The sequence below is a fragment of the Meleagris gallopavo genome, chromosome 19, assembly GCF_000146605.3.
Source record: "Meleagris gallopavo isolate NT-WF06-2002-E0010 breed Aviagen turkey brand Nicholas breeding stock chromosome 19, Turkey_5.1, whole genome shotgun sequence".
Lineage (NCBI taxonomy): Eukaryota > Metazoa > Chordata > Aves > Galliformes > Phasianidae > Meleagris > Meleagris gallopavo.
The window spans coordinates 2,052,864-2,068,183 of NC_015029.2; the positions used below are offsets into that span (position 1 = coordinate 2,052,864).

Genomic DNA, 15,320 nt, shown 5'->3' on the forward strand with positions numbered 1-15,320 from the left:
GGAAGCCATATGAAAGAGTGAGAACTATGGGGCAAGTGCTTTGAAACAAATAAATCTATTTGCTCCTGGGTGCTGCCAGAGCAGCAGCAGCAGCAACCAGGAGCTCTGATGGGCTCTGGTTCAGAGCTCTCCCTCCCCTTTCTTTCCTCCAGAGCCTTCATCCACTGCTTCTCGTGCACTAAACAGTCAATTAGCTTTCACGTTTCCAGGCGATTTCGTGGTGGCTGGCTCTGTCACTACAGACCTCAGCTGGAAACTTCGTTACAGAAAGAAAGCACAAAGTTGGGTGGGAGAGGAGATAATTACCTTTCTAATATAATTATGGTTGGGCTGGTGAGTCTTTTATCTCAATCTATGTACTTCTAGTGGTAGCACAATAACAGGCAAGGATTAAAATTTACTAGTTTATCTCTTGCCTGTGGCAGGCAGGGCTGCTTTCTACTTGCAATAGAGAGGAAATTTGTTAGAGGGGATTTCATGTTTGGCATTTGGGGAATGGGGTGATTTTTGGAAGAGGAGGAGGAGGAGCCCTTTGGGCTATTGAAGCATTTCCACAATGCTTTCTCCAAAGAAGGTGCAGTGTTCTGGAGGAGAGGTTATGTTTGGACGTAGTTCCATCTGTGGTTGATGTGAATTGGACTCTGGATCTGCAGCACAGAGAAGGTCTGCTCTGATTGATCCAAAGCAATTTCCCCACTGAGGCTATTCTGCCATGCTGACATGTCCACAGTTTGCTATGGGGAAGGAAACAGGGACTGGTGTCAGCCTCCTGCTTCCCATACTCTCTACTGGCAGCTGAACTGCTTCTATAGAATTGATTAACCCTATAGAAAAAGTATTTTTTCAGTCCTCTGTGTTGCTGTTCTACTCCCCTCCATCCCTGATGTGCACAAGAGGGAAGAATGGTTCAGAACATCTGATGAGATGGCAAAGTGCTGAAAATGTCAGCGTGGTACCACTCACTGTTATCTTCCACCAAACATAAGAAGCATTAAAATTCTGCTGTCTCATTCATGTAACAAGGGAGAAAGTTGGAACAAGAAAGCAAAATGAAAAGAGGAAGATGACTTCCATCCTGCAGCTGGGCTAGGGGAAGGGACACAGTGGGAGCTGAACTCTTTGGTGCAACCAAACTGGGTTGTCTCAGGTTCTACAAGGGGTACAGAAGTTAGGGTTAGACTCTGCTCTCAGATCACAGTGAAAAAGCTGTTTGCTGGCAGAAAGGAGCTCTGGGCTCCTTTCTGATGCAAGCTGAATAAATGGGAAGGGGGCACCTGGGAAGATGCATTCTGATTGCATCCAAGCATCTCCATGGCTGGAAGAAATGGGAAATTTCAGGCTGAAATGCTCCTTTAGTTTTTGCAGCAGTGTGGACCTGAGATAAAATGCCAAATTCTGACTCTACCCCAGCCTGTAAATTTAGTCATCTGCAAAACCCAGATGCAAACTTTATCACTCCAGCTCCACCTGCGCTCTTGGCAAACCCAAGCAAATTGATGTTGCTTGGCATTCTCCAGCCCCTCTCTTTGCTCCCTTGCTTTTTTCCTCCTCCCACAATCTCAGTTATCCTCTTTTGCTGGAAACTTTGTTGGAGATCTGTGTCCTGCATGGTCTTGCCTTCCAGAACGAGGATGTGTCTTGCCACGATTCTTCCTTCTGAAGCAAGCTTTTCCTTGTCCCAATTCACACCCAACATCTGCTTCCATCCCAGATGCTCAAAATCTCACCACGTCCCAATGGGAAGGCAGTATGAGCTGCTTCAGGTGAGGGCTGCCTTTCTACAGCCTTGCAGGATGGCTGCTGAGAAATTCAGGCTTTTTCCCAATGAGAAATAGCAGAGGGAAAATTCCCAGTTCCCGAAGATTTCTTTCAAAATGTAGAGCTTCCCCTGGGAGAGCTCAACCTGATTTTAAGTGGAAATGCCTACTTTCAGCCAGCTTTACAATATCATTGCAGTTAGAAACAACCAAATAAAAATAAAATCTGAAGTCATATTTGAAGACAAAATGAAATCAAAATGGTTTGTTATTTCCCTCTGGAAAACTGATATTGATGTTTCTCTAACAGTACACTTTTTTTATTTTGGGTGGAAAAAGGGTATTTTTCAGCTCAAAGCCCTTTTTTCTGAGTGCTTTTTCTAAGAACCAACAACACCTCTTGATTTGCTTGAGTTATTCCCTCTAAGATGCCACCTATTTGCACGTTGCTGTGGCTGCTCTTAATGTAGGAGTTATACAACGCAGTGTTTTGTACATTCTTCTGCTGTTTCTTAATTGAGGTGTTGCTAAGAATAAGATGATAATGACACTGTGCTGGAGCTCTTCAGAGCTGTTGGTGGTGGACAGAGCTATGGACTGCTCCAGTGAAGCTGGAGAAAAAGCAGAATCAAGGCAGAAGGAAATGAAATCAGTCCCAAAACAAGCTATGGACAGTGGTTGAAGTAGGGCTTAAATTTTTTACGGTCTTTCTTTCTCTGTTGGTGTCCCTCCAGACACGCCATGGATGCATGCCTTCCTCTGCTCTCAGCATGCAGTTGCCTCTGCTTGTAGGGTGGTGGAAAGAGGCAGAATTTCGAGGTGTGATGGGATTTCCCAGCTGGGGTGCCATGGAGACCCACTGTTAGGTTATTTCATTTTGCTGTATGTGATCTGGACCATATGTGAGGCTTAGGTCCATGTTGGAGTGACTCCTTCTGTGCCGATGTGCTTAACTATTATGCTGTGTGGGGTCTAAAACAGTAAGTGGCTCCTTCAGGAGGGATGTGGGAAGAATGGCTTCTGATTGCTATCTCCATCCAGATTTTAGCTGAAACGTCTTGATTACCATTTCTTTGCTGGAGCTGAAGAGTGCCACATCTTCCAGCTCTGCTTTGTTATCACTTTCCTGAGCTAAAAGATGGATACAAGTTTCCAGAGCTTTTTCAAATTGATCTTGGTCCTATCCAAAGCTCATCTGCAAAGTCCCCTGGGTGGCAGAAGGATTTAGGCAAAGGTGACAAGTCCCACGTCTCCCCCCAATGACACCTCATAGTGGCAGTCCACACCTGCAGCTGCCTCTTCCCATGGTTCCCAGGGCTACTGGAGCCGGGAATCACTCAGACACCAACCAAGAGGGAAGGGGATGACTAAGCAAATGTCAGAAATGCTTACTCTGGAAACCACACTGCATCGTCCTGCACCTTCCCCAGTTGGAGCTTAACACTGTCTAGACGATGGTCTGTTCTGTGCAAACTCCATTAGCTGATGCTGGCGGGCTGGAAATGTGCTCGGAACGCCTTCATTGCCCCAGTGTGCTGGATGCAACCTCAGATCTTCTTTTCTGGGGTTTTGGTAATCGGAGAGCAGCGAGTTGGCTGTTGTAATGGCAATGGGTGCTGTGAGCAGGAGAGATGTTCTGGGAGAACAATGGGCAGAGATAAGGGTTGGGAGCCAGTCAATGTGCAGCATTCCCCTTCCTAAAAATGCACAAGAGGTGTATTATAAAGAAAAAACAGAAGCATGAGGTGAAGGAGTGACTTGTCTCGCCTTGCTCACTTGGTGATTAAACTCATGTCAGGGATTAAAGCCACTCTCACACTCCTCAGTGAACTTGACCCATGCAGTTTGGATGCCAGAAATTGCCAGTGCTGCTTTTGGTTTCCTTTTTGCTTCTTACACTCTTCTCCATTGGCTGCAGAGATGATTTAGCTCCTAACTAGACACTTAACTCTGGTGCTGAGAAGCTAGGAGGGATTTCTGGACCATTTCACAGCAATAGGCTGTATCAACAAAAAGCATTTGATGCTGTTGGCCCGCATCCCAAAGTCCTCCATGCTATATTCTCATGCACCGCCTTGTCAGAAAGCTGCTGTGGGTTGCAGGATGCTTCTTGCCTTTTCTGTAGCTGAGAAATCCCCCATAGATCTCTCTCTCCTACCCCATAATTCAGATCTGCCTTTGTGTCACGGGGGAACTTGCTGCAGCAAATCAGTGGTGCTGACGAGCACCCAGTCCTGCTTGTATTTCATAAGCTGCAGGCAAACTTGCCTGCGTGGTCAGTGCAGTGAAATGAAACCCCAAATCTGCAAAGCTTTGTGCCAGCACAGCCTCATCTGGAAAACTGCAGCTTCCACCTCTGCTGGCTTGTAGCTACCCAATGGGCCCAAGAGGACTGCCCTGGAAATTTGGAAAACACAAATGTTTGCTGCTGCAAAGGGACCTTCTATGTCAAGTTTCAGCCCAGAGCATATATTTTTTAAAGGCAGGATTATGCAGTCCAGAGACATTGAGCTCATGATGAAAATACTGCCAGGCTTTTATCTGCAGCAATTCCAGCATTCTTAACAGCCCAGTGGAGACCGAAAGCCTCCGTTATCTGAACCACCAATTAATTTAAGCACATTCCCCTCTCCTGATATGAAGATGTCGCTTCTCCGCGTCGATGACATTGCTTTGGCCTCTGAGGTCAGGAGGCTCAGCTCAGTGCGACCTGGCAATGATGATCTGCATTGCTGAACCTTGGTGCAGTTATATGTTGGTTTCAGGCAGCAGACTGTCATGTTGTGGTGGGTGAAAAGAGGGAGGAGAGTGGGGAGAGAGTGGACAACTGCAGTGTGGGGTGGAAGAGGTGCAAAGAAGAGCTCGTAGGGACTATGGTTGGAGGCATGTAGGTGTACGTTGGCATTGGTGGGGTGCCTGTGGTAGTTGCACGCAGAGGATGGCAGCTATGCTGTCTTCTCTGAAAAACCTTGACACCAGGCCAGTGCATACCTGGTGTATCCAGGTGATTAGATTTCATTGGCAGCAAGTGGTCTTCACCCCAGTTCTTTCTATCCAACGACCTTGGTGTTTTTCACTCTTGAGTAAAGTAGATGAGCGCTCCTCTCCTAGATGCTGTTGTTCATGCTCTACAGAGGGTGAATCCAGTCAGGCATCCTCTTCTTACTGCTCATTGTGGTCCTGCAGGGTCTCAGCCCTGGGCACAGATATGCCAATCAGACCCTTTCCCATGGTCAGGTGGGAGAGGTGATACAGCTGAGACCTTGCTTGATATCAGGATAGAGCACATCCGAAATGGTGGTGTGTCTCCTTGCTCCCGGAGCTTTGTTCAGTGTCTGGGAAGGCTGATGGGATTTCATGTCTGTCCTCCTTATACATAAAGTCTTGGGACCTGGCTTGTGTTTGAGTAGTGTATGTCCAACTCTTCGGGTGGGACTGACCCTGCAGCTTGACCCAGCAGCTGCTCTTGCAAGGGAATCCCTATTTCTGTGGCATTATTTGTGAAGAGTGGTGTGATATCTCACACTTAGCAGTGGAACAAGGTTAAAAAAGACGCGACTAAACTTTACACTTTAAACTTTTGACACAGGCTCAGTTTGATTTGGGATGATAATACAAATAATTCACCAGTAAATCTGGATGATGGAGCCCTGCATGCAATGGTGCAAGCAGCTGGGTGCAGCCAGAAGAGACTTTCTAATCAGGCATGAAGGTTTCTGGGAAAGTCTCCTCTGTGTTGGTCCTTCCCAGCAGGGCTCAGGTACAGGCAGAGCACTGCTGTTGTGCAGTCGCTGCTGAAATATATTGTGTCATAGTTGCACCATGCTGGGCAGAACCTCCTCTTCAAGGCTGCTCTGCTAGAGGCAGTACTCACCTGGGACTGTTCCGACCTTCACCAGATTCAAATCCTGAGCTTTATCTATGCTAGATAGGGAAACAAGGGATTTTATCTGTCACGGTCCTGAATTACAGTTCCCCAAGCGCCAAGCAGATGAGCTGATATAGTGAAATTATCCTAAAAAACAGAAGGGGGGAAGTTACAATTTCTGTTTGCAGTATGGAAGGAATAAATTCTGACTTTCTCATGTCCACAGCCCAGCTTGCAACAGGTTTAAAGCACGGTGCAGATGGCTATGCAATTATTGCCAACATCTACTCGTTATATTAGATAAGGCCCTGGGTTTATTTAGGAGAAGCAGATGGAGGGAATACACAATATTTTAGATGTCTTGGCAAACTGTGTTTTCCTTAGAACAACATTACATATTTGCTGTGATAGTTCAGGCCAAAACAGAAAATAATAATAATAAAGGAAAAGAATTCTATGAAAGAGGGAAACCAATGCCTTTTGGGAGTGGCAATCAGGTGTGCACTAAGGAAGGGATATTACCTTACAAGTCTTTTGGTATCAGTTGACTTGCTTTAATCCTCATCTTCAAGACTCCTGTGACAGAGGAGATTTCATCTGAAAGCGAATATTTTTTGTGTCTTGTAGATTAAAGCTTGAAAACATGACCCCAGCTGCCTACAAAACCTGAGGAGTCAATGCAAATTGCCCTAATATAATTAGTATTCTTTAAATGTCTAGTAATTATCAATCTAGCTTTGTGGATTTGGGGCCTGACTACTTATTTCTGGAGTGTGAACGCTGGTCAGGCTTCAGCTCTGAGCAAGGAGATTTGGATGTGAAATGCATGAGCAGCATTTGTGTTGTAGTCTGGCTCAATTCAGCTCCAGCATCGATTCAAGCTAAGATGTCTGGGAAGGCACAGGCGAGGAGGGAGCTGGCACACCCTTTGGGGTGTGATGTGATGGTGTAACATGAGCAGCAGCCTGGAGCATTCGACATGTATCTAGGGAATAATGACACAACCGTGTGCTGTCCAACCACTCTTGAGTGTTCAATGTTGGCTCCTATCCACTCTCAAAGTAATTAGCTAAAAGAACTCGTGAACTAGCTAGTGAACTAAATGCTCAACATCTCATCTTGCTTGCAACGCTTGCAATGGACTTGAAGTCATGAGCACAGTGCCAAAACCAGATCATTAAATTAGCTAGACCCAGGCATGCAGGTGGACCCAGGCTGTGTTCCCATAGAAGACTTTCCCAGCTGCTAGAGGAGACATAAGGAAATACCAAGCAGTGGTGGGTGCTCATACACCCACTAACCCCCTTTGATGCTTGATTGGCATATCAAGTTATATCATCTCCGTGGTCATCTGTAACGATATACAAATAGCAGCCTGACTTGAGTGTTTCTCATCAGGCATAGCATGCTTGTACTGGAAGGAGCAATACAACTAGGCTACAGGCAGGCAAGAGGCAATGACATACTGGTGGCTTCTTGTTTGTCAGCATTTTGCTCCACTGTAGGGGAAAAAAAAAAGAATGTTTTTGAGGTTCTGGTCAAGCTCTCTTGCTAGGATGGTTCTGATCAATTGGTGTGCTGTTTTGGATTTTTGTTTGGCCAAATGCATGAGTATATCTATGCACAGATGTTGATGCTGATCCATTTTTGCCACTTTAGAGCTTGCAGTGGTGCAGTGACACCAAAGTGCTGCATTAACACTTGTTAACATTTAGGAATTCAGGACTGCACCATGGCAGAGCAGAAAGGAGAAAGATGGCTCTAGCTCCAAAGATCAGCCACCTCCTTGTGCTGCTTCCTGGCATTGTGTTCAGAAGTGGATCAGGCCAGGAAGGGTGATGATCACTGGTTGATGAGAAGATGGAGTGCATGGATGCAGAGGAACGTCTTCCCTCCACGCATGCCCTCAAGAAACCAGTGCAGGCTTGGCAGGATCACTTTGGGAAGAAAATCCAGCTGTGCAAAGAGGCTCACAAGACAGTAACAATACGAGGATCTCCTTTTCATCCTGACTGGTGTGCATAGCACCGCCAAATATTTTCCTTCTCCTTTGCACCTGCCCCTCAATGATGATGCTCTCTGTTTCTCTTCTGCTTGCACCAGGAGAGATGGTTGCGCTCTGTTCTGAACCTTTCACTGTTGGCTGCTTTTGTATATGTGTTTTTCTTTTTTCCTTCCCCCTTCCCCCAACACCAGTGTAATTTGACAGTGATGACATTTTCTGCTCAGCTCCTGAACAGCTATCATTGGGGACTGGCCAAATGCAGAGGGTGTTGTGGATCTGGTTCCAAACAATGCAGGTTTTGTCACCGCTCCCAGGGCAGCCTGGCAAGGAGGCTGGGTGGGTCCTGTGATGATAGAGGGCTGAGATGTGCTTTTAGTGATTCAGATCTCTCCTGCAGTGTCCTTGCTGCCCTGCTAGCCCACCTGGCAGAAAAACACATCCCCCATCCATCTACCAGCTGTCCTCTGCCCTTTGCCCAGTAGAGAGCACAGTCACACTCCTCCTGACTTACTGAAATTTAGCATCTAGTTGGGGAGATATTTTTCTTGCACGCAGGATTTGAAGTTTTGTCTTCCTTCCTTCCTTCCTTCCTTCCTTCCTTCCTTCCTTCCTTCCTTCCTTCCTTCCTTCGTCAGGCAAATGGCAGCTTTAAATCAAGTCAAAAATATTTGTAGGCTTGACATGAATTGCTTTCGCTAAAAGGAAAACACGTTAGAAGTCAGAATAGTTCATTTTAGAATTTGACAAGTGGAACAAATGATCCCAAATGGTGTTTCACTGCTTTCTTTTTTTTTTCTTCTTTTTTTTTCTTCCCCTCCCTTCTCTGACATAAAGTAAAAACACTTTGAACGTTTTGTTGAGTCTGACATTTCCCTCCCTGTCTTATTTAAGAATCTTGACCTGCGGCAGGAGGTTGGAATTGGGTGGTCTTTAAGGTCTCCTCCAACCCAACCATCCTATGATTCTATGACTGTGAGCTACTAAGCTAACCCCCTCTGTTTTCCTGCCCATACCCAAAAGACTGTGGGACGCCAGGAAAGTGCTCTGGGCTCCCAGTTCCTGCTCTCCTCATCCTCCGGTGCCAGGAACAAAATTCTCAGATGCCCATTTCCAAGGACAGAAAGCAGTCATCTCTCCTTTGTAATGTTAATTTAGCAAGACTCAAGGTATGACCTACTTTCCAGCCACGATGAAGTGCAGGATGGCTTTAACTCCTCTATGCTCAGATTTCCCAGTGTATGCTCAGTAAAATGATTTGGACACACGCATTTTCCTGCCAGCTGCCATGGCTTACAGCAAATGAGCCTCTTTTTATACTACGTGCCATGGTGTGTTGATGTCTTTCCTGCTTAGAAGCAACAAGGACTTATTTGAGTAATTGCATCGTTGTAACCAGAATATCTCCCTTCATCCTGGGCAGATGCCAAGCCATCAGCCCCGTGCTCTGCAAAACCTCATTCTTTTTCTTTGAATGCTGCACGCTGCTTGGCTGCAGACTGTCTCACTACAGCAGAGGAGTGTGTGCCTACAGATGCTCCTCTCCCTTTGATCTCCCTGGAGCCTGGTTCAGGAATTACAGTCGGGAAAATAGGTTGCAGGTGGTTTGGGGAGGGGAGTGGTAATTCTGCTCTCATTTTGCTGTGTCTCTTCCTAGGACTTTGGAGCATGTCTGCCATGCAAAGAGGTTGCACTGGTTTCCAGGCTGCATTCTGTATGCTGAAAGCCAGTGACAAATTCAGTGATACCTACAAAAGAAAGAGTTGAGGTGTTTTATATGCTGTTGTAAGTGTGCTTTGAGGGGAAGGAGTAAGCTTAGACATGCAGGTATTTGGATACTGAGATTGGTGTTGGCCATCCTATGAGGTAAAGAGCTGGCAAGCAGGGTCCTTCCATATGGAAAGGCCCGGGGACAGCTGGTGGGGACGTCACTGATGTGGAGTGCTGGAGCCAACAGTGGGACCTGTTCATGCCATGAATTAATCAGTGCAATTAGCATGCCACATCTACTTATCGGCTCCGACCTGGTGTTGACTGTGTGTCATTGGTAGTCAAGATAAAGCTTACGCACCGTGAAATCAAATGGAGTGAAAGAGGGCATCTTTCCAGCAGCTCTCAGCCCTGCCTGCATGCAGCTTTGTGCTGCAGCTGGGAGAAGCAGGGCTGGCAGTAGGATCCACGAATCTCATTTTGGCTCGCACTGCAGCTTGGGTTGTGAGCTCTAAAGGAAGGCTGGGGAAGAGGTGCTGCTTGAGTGTTCAGCTCAGTGATGGAGATGTTCCATCCTCCTCCATAACTACAGACATCTGCTCCTTCCAGGGTCAGGAAAAGTGGTCTAGTGGTAAGCACAGATGTTGTGCAGTCTGGAGACCAGAGCAGCAGGATTTGCTTGTTGGAGAGTGCCACAGAGCTGATAGGATTATAATGCTGTAAGTCGTCTGAAATATGATAAGAATCAGATTTGCTGGGTAATAAGCTTTTATGGCACCTGTGGATGTTACATCCAGTTTCAATCAGTTGTCACGGCCTTTCATTTTCCTGTGGATGAAGCTTATGTTAATTTTCCTGACACCTGGAATGGTGTATTTTGTGACTCCTTGTGGAACTGTGGGTATTTCATGAGTGTATGCTTCTCACACTGGACTGGTTGGTGTATACGTGTGTCAATGCTTCTTTAATTTAGAGCCCAAAACCTAGAAATCCAGGAGTCCTTTGGCCTGATTCTGACCCCAAATAAGGCTGATTCCCTTCCAAATTGCTACTACAGCATCTGAAGTAATCGGTCCAGGAACGTGATGATAGTGGGCTGGTGCCTGAGTCAGAGCAGAGCCATTTGCTGTGCAGGATGGACATCGCAGCCATTCAAAAGGCACCCAATAAAAGGCCTGTCTGTTTAATATGAATTGAGAGGCCTTTTTTTTTTTCTTAAGGCAATGAAACTTTTTGATAGAATCTTTCATTTCAATATGCATATATAGTTCTTTCCAACAAACTTAACCTGTAAATTTGTCAAGCGTTTAGATGATTGCTTGTGGGTTCTCCAGCACTGAGGCATCCATATAGTGCAAGCACAGTGGCAGTGATCCTGGAGGTGGTGTCAGCTGCCATGGGGCTGGGGTCTGTTTCTGTCTCCTGGAGGAGAAATCAGATAGAAATACAAGGGGAAGACCACAGATTGAGATGGCAATCAGCCACAGGCCTCCCATAGAAAGGGGAAGCATCTTTAAACTGGTTGACCAATATTTCTGAAGAGTTACCACAGCTGACAGCCATCAGTATTGGCTCCTTCAAGATAGGGAGGACAAGCCTACTTCTCCTTCTTCCCATTGGTTTCAGTGTTGGTGAAGGACCTGGAAATCACTGTGGCCCCATATTTTGGGGTCAGTTTTGCCAAGGTGTCTGTGTTAGGAGGGGTTGATTCCATGGGTATGGTTTGGTGGTTGCTATTTCTCTTCACAAGGTGGCTTCTGTGCTTCTTGCAAACTGGATCTTTTTCTTTTCTTCTTTTTCCCTCCAGGAAAGCTGTCTCATCAGTATTTAATCTCTTTCCTAATCCCACTGAAGAGTTTGACTCAGTTCTTATGAATGGTTTCTTTTTTTTTTTTTTCTGATAAGATGTCTGAAAAAATTGCTCTTTCCACTTACTTTCTAGGACTAGAGTTTACTACAACCGAAAAGATTTCATTAAAAAATGCCTATGTTTATGCCAGTGATTTCTCCTCTAGCAGAACCCAGTGTTGTCCAGCAGAGACACCTACTTGGAAGTGTTAATAATTCTGTTCTTTATCTTGCTGCTGTTTGCTGTAGCTTTGTGTTATCTGCTTGCAAGCAGACACACCAAAGCTGCTGGACTCACAGCCAGCCCCGGTTCTTTGGCGAGCATCTCTTGTGGCCTCCAGTGTGATTTATGGACAGTGATAACAGGAGGTAGCACTGATATCAGGCAGCTCTGAAATGTGCAGCATTGCGTGGTAATGTGTCTTGTGGAAGCAGTTTGCATAGAAATACTGAGCTCTCAGGTACTTCCAGAAGCGGATTGCTAATTATTTATGTTAGCATAATGTTCAGAAAGGACACTTCCCCTCTGTTCTTTGCATCCTTTTATACCCAGAGGAATGAGTTCTTTTTATAACTGATTCCAGGTTTTCTTAGAACAAAAGATTTTGGGCATTTATCACAAATTTGGCCTTTGTGTCTGGGAGCAGATGTCAGAGCTTGTTAGTGTGGAGGTGGTAGTACAGAGCACTGTGTGCAGCCAACGTAGCATCTAAGTGAGGAGCAGCGTGCAGCAGCCCTGAGCACTGCTGAGCTAGCAGGATCTGTGCCCAGATCCCTAGAGCTGCAGTAGCATATGAGGAAGAAAGGTCTGATGGCCAGCCTGTACAAAAGGCAAATGGCACAGAGGTATTGTTGCACTCAAACAAATGCAAAGAGAGCTGCAGTGTGTTTTACAGGAGATGCAAACCCTCAGACTTTGGTTGGAGCAGACCCTCCCCACCTGTCTGTGCCAGCAATGGTTTCCAATTGCTCCCACCATCCAGGCTGAGAGAGGGGAGCTGGCAAGAAGTGACTGCTGGTGTGAACAGCCTTTTGTCAGTGTAAAGCAGTTCCAGAAATGTCTCAGGAGCCCCAGGCCAGGATGAGTCGTGTTGCTGCAGTCAGCCCCAGATCCTACCTGTCTCTTTCCCAGACACTATGTGCACAGCCTGCAAGGCTGCAGCACCTGGCCCTCCTTGTGCAAAATGCATTGCTCAAAGCTGAACACCCACCTGGGCTTTCTCACCACCTGCCTCACTTACCTGCAAGTCTCAAATGAGGGCTTCTAGACCCAGAGCTGTTGCCTATTTTACCACTTCATACCCTTGTTCATCCATTTCTTTCACTGGAAGTAGCATTATTTAGCTTGCTGCTGTGTATTTCTCTCTCTAGTCAAAATCTGTCTGGGGCTTTATGGTGTTTCAGCATGGCTGATTCATGAACAGAGTTGGCAGCTACATCTCAGCCATGTAGACATGGACAGGTCACAAGATTAGACTGAGATTTGACGTGATCCATGGACCAGCTGTCCAACTACAGGAGATGGCGGGATGTAGAGTGCCCTATATTATTTGGCTAGGGAATTACAGCATTAATGATGTGGGAATTAATGAATACTTAGAGTTTTTGACTAAGGAGGTTTGCCACATGTTGTTTTTTTAATACCAAGACCACTGAAGAAGACAGGACTTGAGTAAAGACCTTCAGCCATTGATGCCCTGGGAGTGTTTGATGGTGTCCCACACTCACTCCTGTTTTGTCCTTGTTGAGCTCAAAAGCAAATTAATGAACATACAGAGTATCCCTCCCATTCAGCCCGTGGCACAAACCTGCCTGATGACAGCACAAATCCATCTTAGCTCACTGGAGACTAATTGTGCTTTTAGCAGCAACACCTGAGGTGGATGTTCAAGATTATCTTTCAGCATGAAGTGTGCACGGTTCCATTGCTGCTGAGGTTTATAAGCGAGCAATTATGTTGTGAGGATGGAAGGAAGGGAAAAGAGGAGCAAAATCGTTGGCACAAGAGCAGAAAGTAAAAATTAAAGTCTCTGAATACGATAGCCCTTGGTTTAAGTCATCTCCTGTTGCTTCTGCTCAAATTGCACCAATAGAGCTGATGTAACACGAATTTTCAGGTCGTGGAAATGTAGGAACAGGTGTCCTATAGAATAGATACTCTGCTCCTCAGGTTCTGGCTTGCTGCTGCCTCTGTTGCCATCCAGCATCTCAGCATGCCTTTTCCTGATCTCCAGCACCTCCTGCTGATTGAGTCTGGCCCTTTCCGCACAGCAATGCTGAGCCTGCTCTTCCCTGGCCCACACTTGGCAGCAGCACTAAGTCAGTCAGTAAGTCAAGGACAGGGCTTTTATTCTGGAAACTGTGAGCACAGCTCCATCCTGCATGGCCACTTTGCCAGACATCCTGCATAATACATACTACATAATGAAACTACATGTCTCCTTCTGCATAACTCTGATTTTCTTTGTGTTTTTATGGCAGCTGGCCACTTGGCTGAGAGATCAGCTACACGTTATCAGGCATTGAGCAAAATGGCTCGTGGGCGATTGGAGGCTGATCTTGGGTGCACGTTGCGGGTGCTCTACACCTCTCAGAGTGTTTCTGTGTGTTGCTGTGAGGGAAATGGACAATGGGAAATGATTTCAAACTAAAAGAGAGGAGATTGAGCTTGAGCGTAAGGAAGAAGTTTTTTACATGAGGGTACTGAAGCACTGGCACAGGTTGGCCAGAGAGATGGTGGATGTCCCATTCTTGTAGACATCCAAGGTCAGGCTGGATGGGACTCCAAGCACCCAGTTGAGCTGTAGATATCCCTGTTCAGGAGAGGTTCAGGTTGGATGTCAGGAAGAATTTATTTTCTGAAAGAGTGGTGATGCACTGGCACAGGCTGCCCTGGAGGTGGGGGTATCATTGGAGGTGTCCCAGAAACCTGTAGATGTGGTACCAAGGGGCATGGTTTACTAGGCAGTGCTGATGATGGATGGTTAGACTAGATGATCTTAGAGTTCTTTTCCAATCTTACTGATCCTGTGATTCTATTATGTTCTTCCTTTACTGCGTTCTGAAACACCAATGTGATTTCATTTTCTGAAACTACTCCATTTTTAAGAATCATTTGGTTTTGGGACCTGTATTTCTTCTTAGAGCCATGTGAGCATATCAGAGGAAACACGCTCTACTCTCTGGATGTTCTCCTCAAATAAGATTCCCTGAACAAAAATTAATTTTGCAGAGATAAACTGTATAACCAGAAACTTCTTTAAATATTATGAAACACCGGGTATGGGTACCTGAGGGATCTCTGAATTTATTGCAAAAAGCTCTGGCAGGTAATTTCTAGCACAGCTGAGGGGGTTCTTTCCCTCTTACTGTCTTAAAATGGCATGTGTTCTCTAAGTACAGGGTGCTGTTCTGTAAGGGCCAGAGCCAGAGCCACTCTAAATGCAAACAGCCTCATAAAGGTGTTGTGGATTTTCCCATGTCTGAGTAAAGCTTAGGAGAAGCACGCAAACTATTGGTTTTCAGCAGATCCAATGAATGACAGGTATAAAAACTGAAGCAGCCTGAAAAATGCCCATCCACGCTTTGGAAACAGGAATTTGCATTTAATCCCGTTTTTCTTTCTTTTTCTTTTCTCTTCTTTGAACTCTAGGATTCTAGCAACTGCTGGGACCGACTTCGACCTGCGGACCCTGCGAGCCGTCCGTGTGCTGCGGCCACTGAAGCTGGTGTCAGGAATCCCAAGTGAGTGCCATGAACCTGTTACCTTCACAGCCAAATGGGTTCTATACCTTTTGGGGTCTAACGTGCTTTTATGAACAATATGTTCTTCCCTTACGCTTTCAAGGCTCAGGGTTTTTGCTGTCCCAGTTTTGGTGCAGCCATCTGATGTAGCTCCTGAATTCTGTTGGTGCGTGGCAGGGTGTTGTCCTGGGACTCCTTTGTCGTTGGGTTTGAATTGTTTCAATTCACATACAAAGCTCTGAGAATAGAAATTTACAGCTTTCAGACCCCTTGACCTGACCTTGGAACTTCTGACTGATTTACCAGCCCAGTAACTCACAGCGGGGAAAATCCTAAGGCAAGGAACAGACAGGACTCGGTCTTATCTTCTCATTGGCAACTTGGTCTATTT

The 15,320-nt window shown here is 45.9% G+C and overlaps 1 protein-coding gene across 9 annotated transcripts in view; it reads left to right on the forward strand.

The window, feature by feature from the left end:
- CACNA1B (calcium voltage-gated channel subunit alpha1 B) overlaps nucleotides 1–15,320 on the forward strand; it is a 259,792-nt gene that overhangs the window by 79,230 nt on the left and 165,242 nt on the right. For all 9 annotated transcript variants that reach the window (XM_010720794.2, XM_031556155.1, XM_031556154.1 and 6 more), the window contains one exon: nucleotides 14,838–14,929. In XM_010720794.2, the coding sequence (XP_010719096.1) occupies nucleotides 14,838–14,929 (92 nt within the window). The remainder of the gene's footprint in view (nucleotides 1–14,837; nucleotides 14,930–15,320) is intronic.